Below are 20,083 nucleotides of genomic sequence, written 5' to 3'. Positions count from 1 at the left end.
CTCGCTTTTTGGCGCCTCAACAACAAGGAAAAACCCTTAAGAACTTCTGACTTGAGGATTAGAACCACGAATGGCATCGAGTCCTTACACTGTACGACACTTCTGCCTCCTATCCCTTTGCAGGACTGAGGGAAACTTCCGGCCAGGTGACCCAGGGGCGTGACCTCCTGTTCCCCAAGCGCCTGCGCTCAAGGACGCTCCCTTAATCACCCCTCCTTTAATTACCCCTCCCTTAATTACCGACCGCGTTCCCCTCGCGGCGCCGCCCGCGTGGCTTCAGGAGACCGCCGCGCCTCTATGCGCATGCGCGGCGCCCGTGGCCACGTGCCCTGCGGCCAGCCAATGGGGAGGCGCGTTACTGCGCGGTGCCCGGTTGAGGAAGTGCCGCCGGTGTCCGTGCCCGGCGCTCCTCCGTCCGGTTCCGCCGCCCGGGATGTGCTGAGGGCGCGTCCGCCGCCCCTCCCAGGTGAGCGGGGAAGAGTTTGGGGGGCGTCTCTGTGCTGGGGAAGGGGGCTGGCGTCGTCATGGCGATTTCTCCCGGGGCGGGCCGGGCCCCGCGCAGTTGCCATGGCAACCCGGCTCCCCCGCCCGTAGGTCGCGGCGAGTCCGGGCCCTGGGGCTGTGCTCCCGTCCTTCCCGGTAACGCAGAGCTGGGTGCCATTGTCATCGCCTGCGTCCGTCCCCGTTTCCTGCTCCTTCGCGGCCGGATTCCCCAGGGAAGGGCGGAATCCGCGTGCCCCGGGCCCGGTGTTCCCGGGGGCAGGCCGGGGCCGCTCGGGCCGGTGTTCCCGCGGGCAGGCCGGGGCCGCTCGGGCCGGTGTTCCCGCGGGCAGGCCGGTGTTCCCGCGGGCAGGCCGGGGCCGCTCGGGCCGGTGTTCCCGGGGGCAGGCCGGTGTTCCCGGGGCCAGGCCGGGGCCGCTCGGGCCGGTGTTCCCGGGGGCAGGCCGGTGTTCCCGCGGGCAGGCCGGGGCCGCTCGGGCTCGCTGCGGTTTGTTTGCTGGCGGCTGGCTGTGTTGGAGCGGTGTGCGGAGGCCGCCGGCGTTGCTGTGTCCAGCCGGGAGTTGAACGTGTCGCGGGCAATCCGCTCGGGGTTACGGGCATCGCACGAGTTTCGTGTCCCCCTGCTCGCCGCCTGAGTGTTTCACTGCGGTGCCGTGTTGAGTGTGAGCTCGGCCTCTCGGTGCCTGCTGGTTTTTCCCGACTTTGCTGCGCTGCAGCAGCTCCCAGCCCGCTCTGGGTGATCTTGCCGAGCTCCTGACCCTTGGCCACCTTTCCTTCCCCTCTGGTGTGCAATTCACAGACACGGGGACATTAAATATCTGCACCTACCTCAGACCAGGCTCCTTTAGATGGATCTTGCCCCTCTGTGTTCTGCTGATTCCCGGTGTCCTGCTTTGCTGCTGGGCCAGAGATGTTCTCACTGAGCGTGGATGCTTTCCCCCTTGTGGTGCTCAACACAAATTTTGCATTTCTTCAAGCTCCAGTCCTTTTTTTAATCTACCAGTTTATAGTTTACTTGGCTTTTGGCATTGTGGGAGCTTTCTGCAGCTGCCAGTAGCTTTAGATTTCACCTTCCTGCAGATCTGTGCCTGTCCCAAAGGATCTTCAGCCACTTTTGCATTTCTGTTCCTCTCCCCTTCCATCCAGTTGTTATGAACCTGCTGAATGGACTCTCTTTTCACTGTGGACTCATCCTAAATGATTTTAATCTAATTAATTCCTGTAATTAATTTCTTTTAATCTGCCTCAGACTCTCCTTAGTCCAGGTTAGTATCCTCAGAAGTCTTTATGGAGGACACTTGGGAGCATTTTGGAGCACTAGAGCATGGTGTGTTTTCAGATTATCCAATTGTCTGTTGGAATGAACTCTAGCAGGTGTCTCACAAGTGAGGTGAAAAAGAAAACAAACCAAAAAAAACCCCAAACCCAGCTGCTGGATCTGTCCAGTGTGTGGTAATTAATGTGTGAGCTCATTTACCAGACAAACCTGAGCAGCCTCGCCCCCTCAGCAGCAGTGACAGGGACCAGGCTTTTACAGCAGAAGGTTTTCTCTGGCAGGTTAAAAAGTAATTCTGTTACATCTTGTAAACTGCTCTAATTAGTGTTTCCACACCTGGTGGCAAAGGAAGAACCATTTGCTGGTGGTGCTGACAATGTATTTTTGCTCTTTGAAGCTGCTGCTCTTTCTCTCAGCAGATTGTTTGATGAGCTTAAGGCAAATTGACTTCTCGTGTCTGACTCCTTGGGAAGTGGCTGTGCTGTGAATGCCTCTTAAAACCTGTGGCATTCTTAATTTTCACTTCTTTTCCTAAACCAGTGTCAGTCATCCTGACTCCTATCACTACTATCCACACTGGAGGTGGGTGTGGTGAAACATTGTGGGAGCTGCCAGTGGAATTTAGAAAATGCTCTTTAGCCAAAGAGCCTTTGACAGAGCACGTGCATTTATTTTTATTACCAAAGTCTGGTGCTTCTCTCATGTCTGGTGTTAATTCTTTGCCAGTAAGGTTGATCTTTATTTGCATGTGGGGATGGGGTTTTTTGGGGGTGTTCTGAGTACAGGGCTTGGGCCAGTGCGGTCTGTGAGTCAGTGCTGGGCTCAGAGCCTGCCAGCTGGTTTGAGCTGGTCCTGCCACCCCAAAAGCCATTCTCTCATTTCCTGCCTCCTTTGTCCCTCTCTGGCCCCCACCCCAGCCACTCCCAGTGTAATTCATGGAGTGAGAGGTGAAGCTGAGCCTGCAGAGGCTGACTCAGGGTGCCAGCACTGCTGTAAATACCTGAGGAACGGCAGGGGCCAGCTCAGGCACTTCCTGGCAGGGCTGATTCAGGAATCCTGCAGCTCTGCCTTCCTGAGGCTCCCAGGCTGCTGGGCTGGGCAGGGATTCCCTTCCCTGACGTGTTCAGGTGCTTTTAAAGAACCAATTGCTGTTCAGGGTGACGGCAGAAAAGATCTGCCTTAGATCTGCACCTTGTCTACAAGCTGGCAAGCCAAGAGCTCTCCAAAACCACTGCAGAGTGGGATCACTCCTCCCTTCCTGGGTCTGACCTGTCACAGCAGGTCTGGGGCTTCAGTGCACAGTGTTGCTAAAAGACTCCTTTTGAGCTGTCCCCCCACCCACCTTCCACCCTGCAGAGAGGGAGGAACAGGAGCTGCTCAGTTTTCCAACATCAACTCTTAATAAAGTTTTTAATTTCTGCTTCTCAGCTTATTGCTGTGCTGTCAGAGCAGACAGCTGTGCCAGAATCCATTTTAAATGCTGTTAGTTTAAAACAGCAGCAGTGGAATTTTTGAGTTGAACGTGAGAGTCTCATGCTGGGAAAAGGAAAGGAAAGGAACCCATTTTGGCTCACATTTTAAACTTGGGATCTTGGAGAGGTGTTGGCTTTGGGGCACTTGTCTGACAACTGAGGAAGGAATGTTCTTTTCAAGCTTTTTCAAAATGTATTTTATTTGAAAGCCCCTTGTTTGCAGTAACTTCTGGGCAGTTGTGTTGGTGTCTCCTGTGAGGGTGTAGGTGGAGGGGCTGGGTTTCGTAGATGCTGCTCCATAATGAGGACAGTGTGCAGGAAATGGAGGCAGTCTCAAATTCCCTTCCCCAGGGGTTTGTAGGCTGCATTTCTCGCTGGGTTTTCAGTCACTACATTTTCTGTGTGCCTGTTTATTCTAATTCAGAAAGGGCAGCAGGCCTGCAGGTGTGATGGATTGTTTGGGGATTTTTTGTTTTTTGGTTTTTTTGCAGGAAGAGGGAACTTGCTGTGTATTAAATGTTCCCTCCAGCCAGGATCTTGTTGCCAGTGTGCCTCTTTTGTGACCCTTGGGTTTGGACTCCCCACAGTGCCACTGTCACAAAGCAGATTTTCCCTTCCTCGTCTTAACAAGAAAAGATTTAACAGCAAAACCTTCTTAGAGATTCTTGTTTGCCATTCCCCAGAGGAATTGCTGTATCTGGGGCAGCAGGAAGCCAGGCCTTGTGCAGTGTGCTTTAGAGACACTTCCTTTGGGGACTGGCTCCTGTGAAATCCACGGCTCCAGTAATGTTTCCAGAGCTGTAAGGTGAAAGAACAGCCCAGAAAGTGACCCACATACAAAACATTAATGATTTCTGCTGCTGGAAGTCTGACAAGTCCAGCTCCGAGTGTGCAGAAGATCAGGGGTATAAAAGGATTTTCACTAACAGTAAGTGTTCTTTATTTCTAATAAATAACACTGCTTGCTACACAGGTAGAACTACATTTTGCCTTCTCACCTTTTAATATCCTTTTGGGGACTGTTTCAAATCCTGCTCCTTCATGGCAGGAGGCCAAGGTGTCAGTGACAGGGATTCTGGGTGTTTGGCTTGGAGGCTTTCAGTGCTGTGGTGCACACCTCGATGAGGGCAGAGTGGAAAATTGTGTGGAGCTCTAGACAAGGCACAAATCTGTTCTTAGAGCAGTGTTTTCAGCATTTCAGAGCTGAGGAAAAATAGTCTGAGCCATCTAGGGTGAGTCTTTAGGAGGAGGGCTGATTGCCAGGATGGGTTTCCCAGGCTGTGTGTGACAGTGCTGCCTTCCTGGCTGTCGGAGTTCAACGAGCTCTGGCCAAGCTCTTGTTCCACACGAGGAGGGTGTAAAATCCAGCTGACTCGTTTGGTGTTAGGTGGGAGTCTGATTGATCAGCAACATGCTGAAATCACAGCAGAAGCTGAACACAATGATGGCAGTGTATGGATGGATCCAAATCCAGGTGCCTCTTCCTGGTCTCTGTGTGCTCAGGAAGGAGTACACAGTTTGAAGCCTGCTTTGCTTCCTTCAAAATTTACTTTTTTAAAGTAAATTTGTAAAGTAAAATTGTCCAGTTGTTACACTTTGGGCTCAGCTGTGTTGTATTCCTGCCATGTTGGTGTAGCTCTCTCAGGAAGATGTGATCATTAATTGGCTCAGGACAGCTGACAATTCACTGGTGCAGATGTCTCATCTCAACCCAAGGTTACCCCACAGCCTCCCTGGGGCTGAGGTGAGTTCGGCTTTCCTTACAACACCTTCTTCCCCGAGCTCACTGGGTGTTGCCCTCCTCCACTGTGGGGTGCTAGTCAAGCGCACTGCCCTGGGTGGATTTACTGGGCAAGAAAGTCCAGGCACTGACAAACTCCTTTCTCCAGAGTCATGTCCCCAAGAGAATCCCATTAGTGCTTGGGATGTGCTTTGGGGCAGATGGGATCCACATGGCAGGGCTGGATTAACCTGGTGTGTTCCTCATGTGGCAGCCTGGGGAGCTGTGCCAGGGCAGGTGGTTGAGAGGGCATTTTCTGCAGAGGAAGAAGCTTCTGCTGAAGGAATTTAAATATTGGGGAGCTCCAATATTGAGCTAGTGCACAGCCCAGAGTGACCTGTGGCCCACGAGGGGCTTTGAGGCTCAGTGCTTTTGATTCTGGTAGAAAAGGCAGAGAAACATGGATCAAAAGGTGTTCTGGGCTGTTGTGAAGTCACACAGTCAGAGCCTGCTGCCACCCATGGTACTGTGTATTTTTCAGACCAAGGCACAGAATCAGTCATTTTGTCCCAGATTTCTCATTAAGAATCTCACTCACTCCAAGCTTTTGCTAGTGCAGGGAATGAAGTTCTGGCAGTTTAGGGCAGCACTCCTGTGGGATGTGCTTGGGATGTGCTGAGTGTACAGGGATGGAGGTGAAACAATCAGTGTTCAGGTGTGACCCTGGGTCCAGGCTCTGAGGGTTTGCTTAACAAAAGTGGGAATGAGGGGAGCTCTGCCTTGTAGGGTTTGTGTGCTACCTGTCCCAAATGAACCTGTGTGGCATTCCTAGAAGGAGCAGGAGCGTTAAATGGATGAGCAGAGTGTAACAAATGCCCTGCCAGGTGTGCTTGCATTGCACACTGGCAGAGCTGGGGGTGTTGGTGCAGGCAGCACATTTGATGTCCCACCTTCCAGTTGTGCCTTTAGATCCAAAGGGACTGGTCTGATTCCAGGCAGGGTGAAGAGATTTGCTTCTCACTGACATTATGTGGGTCTAAGCAACCTGATCTAAGTTGGGTTAAACCCTAAAGGGTCTTTCCAACCTAATTTTTTTTATTCTATGACCATACTTGAAGTAGTACTGAGAAGCTGTCAAGCCAAGTCTTTAAATATCTTTAAAAATTTGGCTCCTGTTGCTTGGATAATGTTGCCCTAAGTCCTGGAAGTGCCTCTTTGAGATTCTTGGTAATGAATCCACGATGTTTTGAAATCCAGTTGCACTTTCATTGTATTAAATGAAAGGAGCTTGGTGACAGAGGTGTCTGTGTGGAACATTCCCTGCGAGACCAGTAACCTAAAAACACAGTAAGCTGAAAATGAAATGCAGCAGGGAAATCTGTACTGCTTTGTGGAATTAGACTGGTCCAGACTGAATGGTTTAATATAAATCAAATCCCCAGTGCCAGACAGCACAAGACAGAGACACTTATAGCTGTGAAAATTCCTGCTCATGCACTGGAAGATAACAGCAGACTTTGTGGCTGGTTTGGGTATTGTGGTGATCAGTCACAGCTAAAATCCTGCATTTTGGTAGCTTTCAGATTCTCTCTGAGCTTTGTTTGATCCTATTTACTTACAAGTGAGAGAGGATGCCAAATGTTATTAATTTTCTTTCCTGCAAATCTTGTGTTACCGGGATCTGAGGACTGTCCAGATGCTGACTGGAGTTGGAAACAAGGATTTGGTGGTGACACTGCAGCAGCACCTCTGGTGTGAGGGAACCAGGCACAGGGAAATCCATCTCTGTCCCTGTGTGCAGGGAGTGTCTGTAAAGTGAAATAGAGGCTCTGTGACGTGTCCTGCAGTGCTGGGCAGGAGCTGGCAGGACAGGCCAGCCCCCCTCCCTGTGCCCAGTGTGTTGTTTGGTGTCACTGCCCTTCCTCTGGGACAGCCCCTTTGTGATGTGTCCTTGGGAGTCATCTGCAGGAACTTAATCTTTTCCTCCTGTGGAAGGGTAGCAGATAATCCTTAATAATCCAGCAGAAGTGTGCACAAAGTGAATGCTTTGAATTCCTGAAGGTGAAAATCTTCATCCTGAGTCTTTAAGGATCTGAACTGTTTAATGTTGGGGGTGCTGGGACACCTGGCTGGGTGTGCCTGTAGGGACAATGCTGCCTGAATTATGGCACCCGTTTGTGAGCACCCACAGCCTGCCAGGGCTTCTCTTTATTCTTCCCTGCAGCTCTGCTGCTTTCTGTAGGATGAATTGATCTCAATTAGGTTTTACATAAAGTAAAAGATATCGATGAACTTCGATCCAGCTTTGTTTCTGCAAGTGAAGAAGATTCCTTCACTTTGGTTTTTGTGTGAACACTAAATTTAAAGTCAATACATCCCTAATGGGAATTAGAGTTGTAAACAATCCTAGTTGCTATTTGTCTGACTTTAGTCAAACCAAGATTACCTGGCTTTTATCCTGCTAGGAAATTCAGTGATATTTGTTGCTAGATGATAAATTTTTTATTTGGGAATTTCATGAGTTTATCTGCTTGGAAGCTAAAAGTCAAAAATTAATGAAACCAGCATCTTGTTTGCTGGTGGAATCCAGCTCATTTTTGCAGGATGCACAAGGCAAAAACATTGTTAAAACATGTCTAACAGTGCTAAACAAGGGAAATCTCAACTTGTAGAACCACTTGGCCAGGTTTTTGTAGGTATGGAAGTGCTGAAGGGATTTTCAAACACATTTAAGCAGCTGTCGCCAAAGCATCAGGCTTTATCCTTCATTTGAGCACCCTGCTGGATTAAGAGTGCTGGTTCTGTGTGGCTGCCTGTCTCTCTAGAAGTGTGATCTTCTGTAGGTTTTATTATGATTTTTTTAAAATACAGGAGCTCTAAGAGGGAATGAAAACCTCCTGCTCTTGAGAAGAGCTTGAGCTGAGGTGTCTTAGCTGTGAAACATCTGGTCCATGTAAAGAAACTGTTCCTGCAGCTGGCTCTAGACAAGAGCTGCTCCTTCTCCACAGGCTCTGGAGGTGCTGGTGGTGGGAATGGCAGTGCCTGTGCTTGGCTGCATCGTGCTGGGTGAGCAGGGACAGCCCCTGGAGGCCCAGCCATGGCTGGGCCAGTGCTGGAGCCAGAGGCTCTGCTGCCTTTTGGACACAACTGTGAAATGCTGCTCATTATAGCTAGAGCTATTGATTTATGACATCATTTTTAAACAGCAAGTTCAGGCCTCACAATGTACTTTAGATTAAAATTATGTCAAGTTGGCTTATTTAGTGATGCATTTACTATTTCTTTTCATCCAACTTCTATTGCTGCTAAATATTTGTCATAACGATTTCACAGGCTCCTCTGAGCTACCCAATTCACTTGAGGCCAAAACATTTTGCTAGATTTGTTTCAATAGAGCAAGGCAGAAAACTAGTCAAAATGCTTAAAACTTTTATGCTTCCCTGTATTTTTGAAATGAATGTGTTATGCATTAATATCTGCACATTTTAGGTAAGAAAGGGAATTAAATGCTCAGTTTCTAGCTCTACTTGCTCCTGACTGCAGTGTTTTGTAAGAGGGTGTCCTCAGAGCTTTTTCAAATGTTTATCTGCACTATCCCTTTGTAAGCATGAAATGTTAAATAAAATATGAAATGTAGGCTTATTTTCTAATCCTCCTGAAGTGCTTCCTGCTTGGACAGAAGGGTGAGGTCACTGTGCCCCCAGGAGCGGGGACAGTGCGTGGTGTTGGCCACATCACCTCCCAGACTATCATGTGAACCAAAGGCTGACACTTGAGAAAAAGATATTAAAATAAATAAGTTCACTTTGGCCTTCCAAAGTGGCCGTGGACACCCTTGAATTAACCACATGCCCCTGGAGTCTGCATTTGGCTTCACAGTAGCCACCATTTGGTCTCAGAGGTCAGAACTTGTGTTGTCAGTGTTGCTGTCTCTAAACCCCTAAAGGCCCTTTTAACTTTCAGGGTTTTATTTTACACTGATACTCTTTTTGTTTTATTTTGTGCTTTCAAGCATGTATTTTGTCCTCTTAAGTTGACTCTAAAGGTGACACTTAGGTCACTGTGTTGGCTGGGACTTGAGTTCAGGACTTTGGCATTGCATTGTCCTTGCTAAGGACAGCATTGCCACTGGCTGTGCCCAGGGCCAGGACCTGCTCTTGGGGGTTTTTCCAGGTATCCCAGAAGACTCAGAGGCTGTCACCTGGGTATGAAGGGAATTGATTTGCCTGGAATTTCTTCTTTCTTGCTCATAGCAGCCACTTCCCACAGCTCCTCCAGCAGCAGTGACACCTAGCCAGGAGCAAGGGGCACAGCTCTGCTCTCCTAAGCCCCAGTGGCAGGACACAGTGCCAGATGGGTGTCCCAAATGTCCTTTAAATGTGCTGGAGCATCTGGATTGAGTCCTTGCAAACACAACCAGCCGTGGGTGTCTGAATTTGAGGGGAGGGGGATTATCCTGTTCAACAAAACAGTCATGGATTACTTGATGGAGGCTGGCTTCAGCTCCAGGATAATGCGTAATGCTTGCCCAGCTCTTTGAGAACACGGTGTTAAATACACATGGACTAATCCTCACAGGAATGTGTCCTGTGCTGCCCTGCCTTTTCTACTCATTAGCAAAGCCGTGCCTCTGGCATGGTGGTTTCATTTCTCTCTGATTTATTAATGCTGAGAAGGGGTGTTCCCTTACAGGGGCATTGAAACTTTGCAAGAGAAACGATCCTGTGGTGTGTCACAGCTCTGAAATGGCTCAGCAAAGGGTTCAGCAGGGCTGGGGGGTGAAACTGGGGTCCACAGCATCCGGAACCAGTGGTGTGGGTCAGATGAGCCTCAGCCAGCAAATGTTTATCCTTCTTTCTTCAGGGTCCCATGGGGTGAAGCTGAGGCTTTTAAAAGGTCGCCAGAGGCTGGGGGTGGGGAGTGTGTGCACCACTGAGACAGGATACAGATTCCAAGTCTGGCCTCTGAGGGCTTGAGCAGTTCTGGGAGTGTAAAAGAAGTTGTAAAGGCAGCAAGGAATGCAGATTTTGTAGGGGCTTAAGTAGTTTTAAAACTGGCACCTGGACTGACTGTGAATGCTGTGGGCTGCTCAAGTAAACAGGCAGCCACAGTCCTAGAACAGGCTGGAAAATAGCTGTGATGCTTTTTAAGGAATTCTTTGGAGAGGAACAAATGATCCATTTCCATACAGAGTGACTGTAACTGGCAGAGTAGAATCCTAGAATATGCTGAAGGGGAGGGACCCATCAGGGTCACTTGAGTCCAACTCCTGGCCCTGCACAGGACACCCAGAGAATCCCACCATGTGCCTGAGAGCTTGTCCAAGAATGTTCAGTAACTTAATTTGTAATTAATGGCTAAATTGTAAGTTTGGCAACCTAAAATTCCCCAAACTGGCAGTTGCAACTTTGCCAGTTACAATATTTGTGTTGAAGCTGCTCAAATGGCATATGCAGTCCAAAGGGGAGTGTGTTTAAAACTGTTCCTCCTTGAGCTCTGAGCTTTAAATCAAGAACACTGGAGAGCTGAGCATCCCTTTTCACAGGAGGGCATAGACAAACATTCCTCTATGCAGCTTTTCCCTTATAACCTGGCACTTTGAAACCAAGACTTGAGACTCTTAAAATTGGGAAAAGAAAGTAAAAATTTTAAGTAATTTGTTTTTGTTAAGGGCAGTGGCTTTGGTTTTTAAATTTGCATTCTGGTCTGGTTCTTTTACCTCGGAGGCTCAGAGTGAGAGAGATGAAGGAAACGACTCCTCCTGTCTCCACTCACCTTGTGTGTCTCGTGTGGGGCTTTGTCATGCCTAAAATGTGTTCTCCAGTCATCCATCAGTGCTACAAATGCTTTTACAACCACTTTAGCTATCGCTTGCTTCTTTCCCCCTGCTGTTTGTTTAAAAAGGCCGAAGACATTGCAGCGAGTGTTCTATTCGTGCTCAGATCATGGCAGGGCTATGGAGGAAAGGTGTCCTGGCATTTCTGCATCTGAGTGCTCCGTGCTGGGCTGGGAGGAGCTGTGGCACACAGGAACGAGGGGAAATGAAACCAGATCTCATTTCACAGGCATAGGTTAAACAAAATGAACATTTTCTAGAGATGGAATCCTCTGCATACGTACTCACTGGAGATGGCAGGGTTGTGCAAGAGGACTTTCTAAATGATCTCCAGCAGTGCTTCCTTTTTAAGCTGTTAGTTCAGTTTTGTTTTAACAAAATGTTGGTGCTGCACGGCCGTTTGAAGAGCTCCATGCAACATAAGGTACACTTGGCACACTGTTGGCTCATTTAATGCTCTTTTTGGAAGGGCTGGTGGCCACGTGCTCCTCGCACACAGAGTCACCAGACTGTGCTCCCAGGGATCAGGATGTGCCTGGATATGGGGCTGGAGGGATGGGTCAGGCTCAGCTGCGAGCTGGGCTTGTCCCAAGGCCAGCACAGCTTTAAGTTCCTTCTCAGGTCAATGGTGTTCTGTTTTGCTTCATCTCCCCTGAAAACTCACTTTCCTGGGAAATTCCTTTGTCCATAAGAAGCCCCTCCTGGTGCTGTTGGATCAGACCCTGTGTTCCAGCACGGCTCTCTGCTTCCTTCCCCTGCAGGCGTGAATGACAGAGGAGGTGCCCCCGACTGCACTGACGGATGTGAACCTGCGCCTGCTCTGCCACGATGACATAGACACGGTGAAACAGCTCTGTGGAGACTGGTTCCCTATAGAGTATGTGCCTGCTTTGGGGTGGCAGCTGGGGGCTTTGGGACAAATGGGGTCAACCTGCACTGCTCCAGCTCGGTGTAGCCTCAGAGCTGTTGCCAGGACAGCAGCGGGTTGGGAATCTGTGCACTGTGGTGGTGGTGGTATTAAAGGTCCTTTGCTGCCTGTCCTGCAGCATACTGGAGTCATCAGAAACTTCCTGTGTGTGCATTTGGGCAGGAAAATGGGCTTTGTCATTAAAGGGATGGATCAGCTTCTTGAGAAAGACTGGATGTGGTGGGGAAGGGCAACACCTGCAGGAAAAAGGACAGAATCCCTGTGCTTGTGAAAGGAAGTTGTGTCCTGGAGCGGGGTGCTGGGACAGCACCATCAGAGCTGGCACAGAGTTGTTCCTGAGGGGCTGCTCTGAATGTCCTGGGGAGCTGAGCAGTGCTTCCCTTGGAGCTGCTCCTCCCATACAGCTGATCTCAGCCTGCCCCAGGCCAGCTCCCCAAATCCACACTTGGTCAATGCCCGTGGCTGCTCAGGAGCTTTTCTGGGGGACACTGACAGATTTCTGGCCTAAAGCATCCAGGGAAACCATAGCTCTAGACTTCATGGATTTTTAACCTTAGCTTCATAGAGAATTCTAGCAGATTATAATTAAGATTGAATAAAATGTAACAAATCAGCAAAAGCATTCATAATATTTTGAGTTTGTAGATTTATTTTAAAGGCAAGACATGCTGAACTCTCATTTGGAAATAAATGAACATAAAGTAGTTTCCCTTTAGTAGCTGCAGAAGGAGGAGGAGAACTGGAGGCTGGTGGTGTGATGATTTTTTTTCCCTATCAATGTGCAGCATTTTTTTTACATATGTATCAAATTAATGAGATCCTTACGCTCTTAGATGAGGGCAGATGGATCTTGCATTTAAAAAGAACTTGCTAAAGATGGATGTGAAAGCTCTGGGCAAAGACTGTAAGCTGAAAATGTGATTCTCTTAGCAAGGCAGGAGGCCATTACATGATGAAAGAACCCATGGCACTAAATGGGATGCAACAACTGTTTCCAGTTGAGGAGCATCTGAAGGCTGTTCCCATGGGCTTTGCATCCCCAGACATTGCTGTTTCTGGTTCCTTCCCAGGTACCCTGACTCATGGTACCGAGATATCACTTCCAACAAGAAGTTCTTTTCCCTCGCAGCCACGTACAGAGGCTCCATCGTGGGGATGATAGTGGCAGAGATCAAGAGCAGGACCAAGGTTCACAAAGAGGTATGTGACTACCCTGGGCTTCAGCAGGACAGAATCCACCCCCTGCTGTGGGGAATGGGGATGGCACCTGTTTGGGGTGGGGCTTTTCCCTGCCCTATTCAGACACTTGGTCTCAGTTAGTGTAAGGAGTGAAGCACATGCTGATTTCCTGCTAATGGAGGTGAGGGACTGTGTGGTACCACAGAAGCTCTTCCTGCTGGGGCATGGCCCCCGTGGGGAGCTGAGGGATCAGATCCTGCAGGCTAATCCCTGGCCATGGCTGGTGTAGCTGTGAGAGCACAAAACTTTTTTTCTTAAAAGCTTCCTTGGCTGTACTGGGTCAGCTGTACTCTTTCCTGCAGAAACTCTTCCCTTTACACAGTCCCTGTCCCAAACCCTGAGGGGAGGTAACCTGTCTGCAGAGAGCTTGGACTTCAGAGATAACAGAGCTTGGAGTCCAGGAGATACAGTCCAGTGCAGCAGAGAGGGAAAGAAGAGATGGTCAGTGAAGACAGCATGGGAGAAGAACACTAAAAAAAAAGCAGGGGCAGTGCAGGGAGTGCCTGACTCCTGGAAGGCCCTCAGTGATGTGGTTAAACAATAACCCAACATGCACAGGGTAGCACATGGGTCTCTTCACCTCAGCTGTCTGGCTTCATCTCAAAGCTGATCAAAGTCAGAAGCTGCATTTTCAGCAACTTCTCCGAAAGGCTCTTGTTCCAGACAAGCTGAAAGCCAAGGGTTGATTCAGGCACTGCTCTGGGCATTTGGGCCTGTGGAATGTGCTTCTTCTCCTCCCCAGCTGACACAGCTCAGGTGCAGCTTGCAGGCCACAAGGACTTGCTGGGTTGATCTCAACACTGCTGGGTGGCTCCAGAACTGGCACTTTGAATCCTTCTGGTAAAGAAAGCAAGCATGTTCTGTCCCTAACCCACAAATAATGTACATAGGTAGGAAATAGCATGGTTTGTGTTCTGCCTCTGGGAGGATGATGTGAAAATAGGAATAGCCCCATGCTTGGATATTTTAACTTCCATCCCAAAAGCTTCAGCTAAGACTGTTCAGTTAAGAGAAGTTTCCTGCTTCAGCCTTGAGGAGTTCCAGTACAGGGTTCTTGCTTTCTCCTGTGCCTCCCCAGGTACCCTATTAAAAAACCTATCCCATCTCTACACAGGATGGAGATATCCTAGCTTCCAATTTTCCTGTGGATACTCAAGTTGCTTACATCCTGAGTCTTGGAGTGGTGAAGGAGTTCAGAAAACATGGAATAGGTAAGATGCTGCTCAGTGCCAGCTGTTGGTGTATTTGCCAGGTATGACTGAAGGAGCTCCAGTGTCTCCCTGCAGTATCCCTGGGGGAATGGGAAAGGCTTACCTGTGACTGGTTCCAGCAGGTGGGATAGTGCAGGTGCACTGGGAGGTTTTACTGGTGTGGGCACAACACAATGTGCAAGTATTTCCACAGAGCACAGGCCTTTGTCAATCTTGTTCCCAGGGGCCAGCTGAGCACACCAAAAGCTCACCCTGGTGCTGCTGAGACTGTCTGAAAGTGTGAGAACTTCACCCAGAAGCAGGGTTTGAAATTATTTTCTTTCTGGGTACCAGCAGTCTGATCCCTGAGGCAGAAAAAAGAGCTGCTTTTAATCTTTCATCTTCAACAGATAGAACAAACTGTGAGAAAACCACAAGGGAACTGGAAAATAGTGTAACTTGTGCCTGATTAGATCTCGAATGTACAAGTCAGCTCTGAATGTGTGCTGCCAAATGCAGCATTCCTGCAGCCATTTGAAATCCTGGGGTCAGAAAGGCTTTCCCTCTGTTTAGAGCAGTTGTGTTCTGTCACCAAGTGCTGCCCTTCCAGAGCCATTTCAGGCAGGGTGTGGATCTCTGATTGCAGAAGGGAAGGGGCCAGGTTTGGCAGCGTGACCCAGGGGTGCACACCTGCATCTCTTCAGTGGATATGGGTATAACTCAGCACCTCCAAGTCCTCCCTTCTCCCCCAGGCATGTTTGGAGAGGTTTAAACTTAGAGGATACATAAAGAAATGACCACAGAGTCCTTGGTGAGAGCAGTGTTTAAACCTTCCATTAGAATGCCACTGGAGAGGATTTTCCAGTACAAAGAAGAATGTGGTAGCACAGAATGATCACAGAGGCTGGTAAAGAGATCTTTATGTAAAATTATGGTGGTTTTCAGTCTCCTCCTAATTTTCAAATCCTATTTTTTCCCCAGATCTATCTTGCTGGAATTTTCTCCTTTCAGAGTCAGTATTTCCTGTATCCATTCCATCTGCACAGCATGTTGCTGTGCTCTCTCAAAAACTTAGAGCTTGCACCTGTAGCAAGACAACCTAAAAAAAGCTGCTGCTGCTTTTTCTGAGACCTTTCTCTTGAGTTTTCCTATTGGTGTTTGAAGCTGTAGCCTTTCATGCAGTAGGCTCTTCAATCCAGCCATGCCTCTGAGCACTAAAGCTCTGATTTGCTCTGATTTTTGTGAAAGGGTTTGTTTTCTAGTTCTCTGCTGTTCTTAAAACACAGAACAGCTGGATTTCTGTGAGGTAGAAGATTGGAATATCTCATAACAAAATTGAACTGATCTTTTGTTGATGTCTCAGTGTTTTTTTTGGTCTTGGCTGATACAGAGTCTCAGTAAGTATCAAGAGAACGTGAAGTCAGTGCTGTTGACTTCTGCTCTGAAATCCTGTGGGTCCTCCAGGGAGTCCTGCAGGCCCTGGGGATTGTGAAACAGCAGCTGCCATCTCCCCTGTGTATTAGTCAGGCTGATTCTTTAGCCTGGTGTTACCACACCTGCTGGAAGAAGTTCCCATGCAGGTTCTGCTGGGTCCTTCATGCCATGTTGAGGTGGTGTGGATGAACCCCCAGGTCTTGTCTCTTGGGGCTGGAGTATCCTCTGACCCCTTCTCTGGTTTTTCCTGCTGGCTGCAGCAAATCCAGGCTGGAGGAGACTGTCTCCACTCCTCCTTAGAAGGCATCTTAAAATCCCAGCAGTTCTTAGATTTTTATTCAAGTTCAGCAGGCACAATACAATAACCTGCTTGTGAAGTTCTGTTTTGACACTCTGCTGTATCAAATGGCTTTAAAATAAATACATGTATGGGATGGAACTGATACAATTGAAAATGAGTCACTGACCTCCCCAAAGCCAGGAGTTACTGCTTGGCTGGGGATGAGCAGTATTGACAAAGTTCTGTCTCATGCTTGGGGTTATTGAGGCAGAGGTTTGTGTCTTTAAAATCTCTGGGGTTTGAAGCTGTGGTCATAGGTGAGGCCGTGTAAGAAAGCCATGTAGAAGGTCCTGTGAGAACTGGGTGGGATTTGGGGTCTCCAGGTGTGTGCAGCAATCCCTGGTGCAGGAGGGCTCAGCTGGGCCCCACACACACTGTGCTGCCTTCCCTTCAACAGGTTCCCTCTTGCTGGAGAGTCTGAAAGATCACATCTCCACCACTGCCCAGGACCACTGCAAAGCCATCTACCTGCACGTGCTCACCACCAACAACACAGCAATAAACTTCTATGAAAACAGAGACTTTAAACAGCACCACTACCTGCCCTATTACTATTCCATCCGAGGGGTCCTCAAGGATGGCTTCACCTACGTCCTGTACATCAACGGCGGGCACCCACCCTGGACAATCTTATATCCTTTCCCTGCAGGCTGCTGAGCAGAGGCCCAACCCTGGTTTGGGTTAACAGCAGAGTGTGGGTAGATGTGGGAACTGAAACCTGCTCAGATGTGGGTTTAATCTGGAGCTGGAAGGAGGATTAAAGTTACTTGATGTGGAATGGTTGGAGCAAGTTGGATGCCAGTGAGAGCAAGTGCTGGTGTTAAGCCAAAGTTCTGGGTGTTCTTTGGCTTGTAGGGTGCAGGATTTAGCCATGAACAGGGCAGAGAAACCCTTGGTCTTGCTTCCTGTGACCTGGGATCCCCTAAGAGCCTGGGCTGGCTTGGATCTCAGCAGGCTGCTCCCACACTGACTTAGGGGATTTGTTTCAGGTCAATGGATCATGGAGAAGAAACTTGATCGTTCCTGGGTGTAGCTGGTCAGTTCCAACCTCCCTGGGCAGGGGGATGGATTGCTATCCTCACAGGATCTTCTGTGGAGTGCAAAGGGAACTGCCTAGAGCAGGTATTTCCCACACCAGCTGGAGCTCCCTTCCCAAACTGCCAGCCTTTACAGGGCAGAGCAGAGCTGCTTTTGATGGAAAAGTAGAGGCAGTGATAGCAAGGAGCAGATCTGACTGAGCTGAACAGCTTCCACTGTGTCAGGGGTCCCTGCAGGCAGGGCAGCTCCGGGAGTGATGGATGTTCTTTGCTTAGTTACAGTGTAAGTGTTGCTGTCCTTAACTGGTGGCCACTGACTACCTACAGCACATTGGCTCCACGCTCGCCAGCCTGAGCCCCTGCTCCATTCCCCAGAGGATATACAGACAAGCCCAGAGCCTCCTCTGCAGCCTCCTGCCCTGGTCTGGCATTTCTGCCAAGAGCAGCATCGAGTACAGCCGGACAATGTGACGGACTGGGGGCGCACAGGAAGTGCAGGTGGGTGCTGGGGACAGCTCCCTTCCCTGCCATGGCCACTGTTCTGTGACAGATCCTGGAGTGAGTTTGGGCATGGCTGTGCTCCAGCTCCAGCCAGCAGCTGAACTCCTGCAGCTTTCATTTGAAGGAAAATAAAATTCTGACCCTGTTTACTGGAGCCCAAAGCCAACAGCAGGTGGAACCTGCTGTCCCTTCCCTTTTCCCATCTCACTACAGGAAGTGCAGGTGGGTGCTGGGGACAGCTCCCTTCCCTGCCATGGCCACTGTTCTGTGACAGATCCTGGAGTGAGTTTGGGCATGGCTGTGCTCCAGCTCCAGCCAGCAGCTGAACTCCTGCAGCTTTCATTTGAAGGAAAATAAAATTCTGACCCTGTTTACTGGAGCCCAAAGCCAACAGCAGGTGGAACCTGCTGTGCCTTCCCTTTTGCCAGCTGCTGGAGCAGAGTGCAGCTCAGTTCCTGAGCCCTCAGAGCCCCAGCACAGTGACTGGAGGCCCCAGTGCTGCCAGTGCCATTGCACGTGTCTCTGTTTCCAGGACAGTGGCTCCCCAGCACACCTTCCCTAAGTGTTTCCCTAAAACATCTGCCCTCTTTTCTTTCCATAGGATTGTTTCTCCTTCCACCTGACACGCGGCTCTGGTTCCAGTGATGACAGCTCTTGGCCGGTGACCCGGCCCCGGACGGGACTCCCTGTTCCGCAGGGCCTGACCTTTGGTAGAACTTCACCCTGGGGCTGCAGCCCCGGCTCCCCACGTGGGTGCGGCGGGCCTGGCGGCGCGGCAGCCCGGGCCCCTGGCGTCACCACTGCGTGTGCATGCTGCACTGTCCCCGCCACTCCCCTCGCCTCGGTTTGCTCCTCCCCATAGCCGGGATGTCGTGGGAGGGGCTCAGCTGCTGCTCCCGCTCCATCCACAGCTGCTGAGAGCAGCTGAGGGAGGTTCATGGATCTGCACTGAGGAACCACTTAAATGGACTGGGAAGCCCTGGCTGCCAGGGCAGAGGCTGCCCTTGTTGCTGGGGTAGGGGGCAGCTGGGGCAGGAGAAAGGGAGGAAAGGGAATCATGTTTAGGTCCTGCCACATCAGCTGCTGGTGCGTCCTGTGGGTAACTTCCAGGGAGAGCAACTGCCTCGCATGAGAAACTACCCAGCCCCACCAGCCCTCTGAGTGATGTAAAAAGAAGCATATAATTCAGGATGCATAAAGTAGAAGGCAGGGAATGAAATTGCTATTTCATAGTGAAATATATATGTATTATATGTATAGATCTTTCTGCCTTTGTCCAGGATGGAATGTAGCAGGGTTGGGAGCTGGGAGTGTAGAGTCTGGTCCAGAGCCCTTCTCCCCTTCCTTGGCACCAGGCTGGACTTTGCAGGATCTTGAGGGATGGGATGTGTGCACAGATCACAACAGCTTTCCCTAGCTGAGGAAGGTGCCCCAGCTGCTCAGTGCTGGGCTGTGGGCTGTGGTCTGGGCACCTCTGGGCTGTGCTGGGCAGTCTCTCACTGGCTGCCCAGTCCTGTCCAGGAGCCTCTGGCTGGCCTGAGTAGCTCATGTGCAGCCAGGCCAGGGGCCCTGCTATTCCCACGGCAAATCCCCCTTCCCTGGCCAAGGCTCTTCCCCTGCTCAGCACCAAGTTCCTTATTCCAACCTCATTTTTTAAGTGGGATGGGAACTGAGGGCCCCACGCTAGAGCAGGGCCTGGATGGGCTGGCACTGCCAGCTGTGGCAGGGGCTGGGCAGGCCCTGGGGGTGACACAGGGTGGGCCTTAGAAGAGCCAACAAGCACCTTCAGCCTGGATGGGCACTGAAAGCCCTGTCAGTGACCAGCCCCGGGAGCTCACTAATAAAAGGATGCAGGAGATGAGCTGCTGTGACTGGTGCCAGGCTGGAGAGCAGGCAGCCTCAGGGGCTGGCACGTTTCGTGTCTGAGAGCAGCACCAGGCTGTTCTGGGAGGTGCTGGTCCTGGGGCTCAAAGAAAAGGTAAAGAGGTGTTTAAAAGGGTCAAACAGGGCAGTGATGGAAAGCCCAGCCTTTGAGACCTTCAAGCCCCAAGGTGCAAGGGCTGCCCTCGTAGTGGGCCTCTTCCATCCCATCCGTATGTCGTCTCTGGCCACCCTTTAGTTCAGCAGTGCCAGTGGCACTTTGTAGGCAGCTCCACCCCAGCCCCAGTGCCTCCTCAGGGCCCCTGACACCCTTCCAGCCTCCGTTGTTACCAGTTTGGGGTATTTTTGCTTATCCGCTTTTACTTAACACATCTGTTGGTTGAGTTTCTTTAGCAGCCCAAGCCCATTTTTTTCTCAGCACTTGCTTTCTCTGGACCAGAATGAAGCTCTTCTCTCCTGACTGCCTGGGGCTGATGTGTGTCTGTCCCTAGTTTCCCTCCTGTCCCTTACACAACCCAACTCCGCTACTCGAGCACATCCCAAAGGAGCTGTGACTGGTCTGTGTGTCTTCGTACCACCCTGTCCTGAGGTGTCAGCCCTGTCCCCACCATAGCCCATTATTTATTGAAGAACCTCTTGCTAAACATCTTCAATTAAACCAAACCTTTTTTGAGTTGTCTGTCCCTGCAGAGAATCCGCCTCTGACCAGCTGCTTGTGCCCTGCCCCT

At 50.1% G+C, this 20,083-nt stretch overlaps 1 protein-coding gene across 2 annotated transcripts; it reads left to right on the top strand.

Moving 5' to 3' along the window:
* Positions 1-341: 341 nt before the first annotated feature.
* On the top strand, positions 342-20,028 carry NAA60 (N-alpha-acetyltransferase 60, NatF catalytic subunit). 2 transcript variants are annotated; one of them, XM_041402032.1, is made up of 7 exons: positions 342-466; positions 11,567-11,682; positions 12,804-12,933; positions 14,087-14,183; positions 16,334-16,568; positions 17,288-17,471; positions 18,076-20,028. In XM_041402032.1, exons 2-6 carry the CDS (start codon positions 11,573-11,575, stop codon positions 17,442-17,444), a joined length of 729 nt encoding a protein of 242 aa, XP_041257966.1. In that variant the 5' UTR covers positions 342-466; positions 11,567-11,572; the 3' UTR covers positions 17,445-17,471; positions 18,076-20,028. The 2 variants fall into 2 exon arrangements, with proteins under 2 accessions (XP_041257966.1, XP_041257967.1); XM_041402033.1 differs by lacking the exon at positions 342-466 and having other exon boundaries at positions 11,586-11,682; positions 12,863-12,933.
* The last annotated feature ends 55 nt before the right edge of the window (positions 20,029-20,083 follow it).

This window comes from Onychostruthus taczanowskii, unplaced genomic scaffold, assembly GCF_017590055.1.
Source record: "Onychostruthus taczanowskii isolate IOZ18803 unplaced genomic scaffold, ASM1759005v1 scaffold19, whole genome shotgun sequence".
NCBI classification, from domain to species: domain Eukaryota; kingdom Metazoa; phylum Chordata; class Aves; order Passeriformes; family Passeridae; genus Onychostruthus; species Onychostruthus taczanowskii.
The sequence above is the reverse complement of the archived record's forward strand: the minus strand, read 5'-3'. Positions and strand labels throughout refer to the sequence as shown.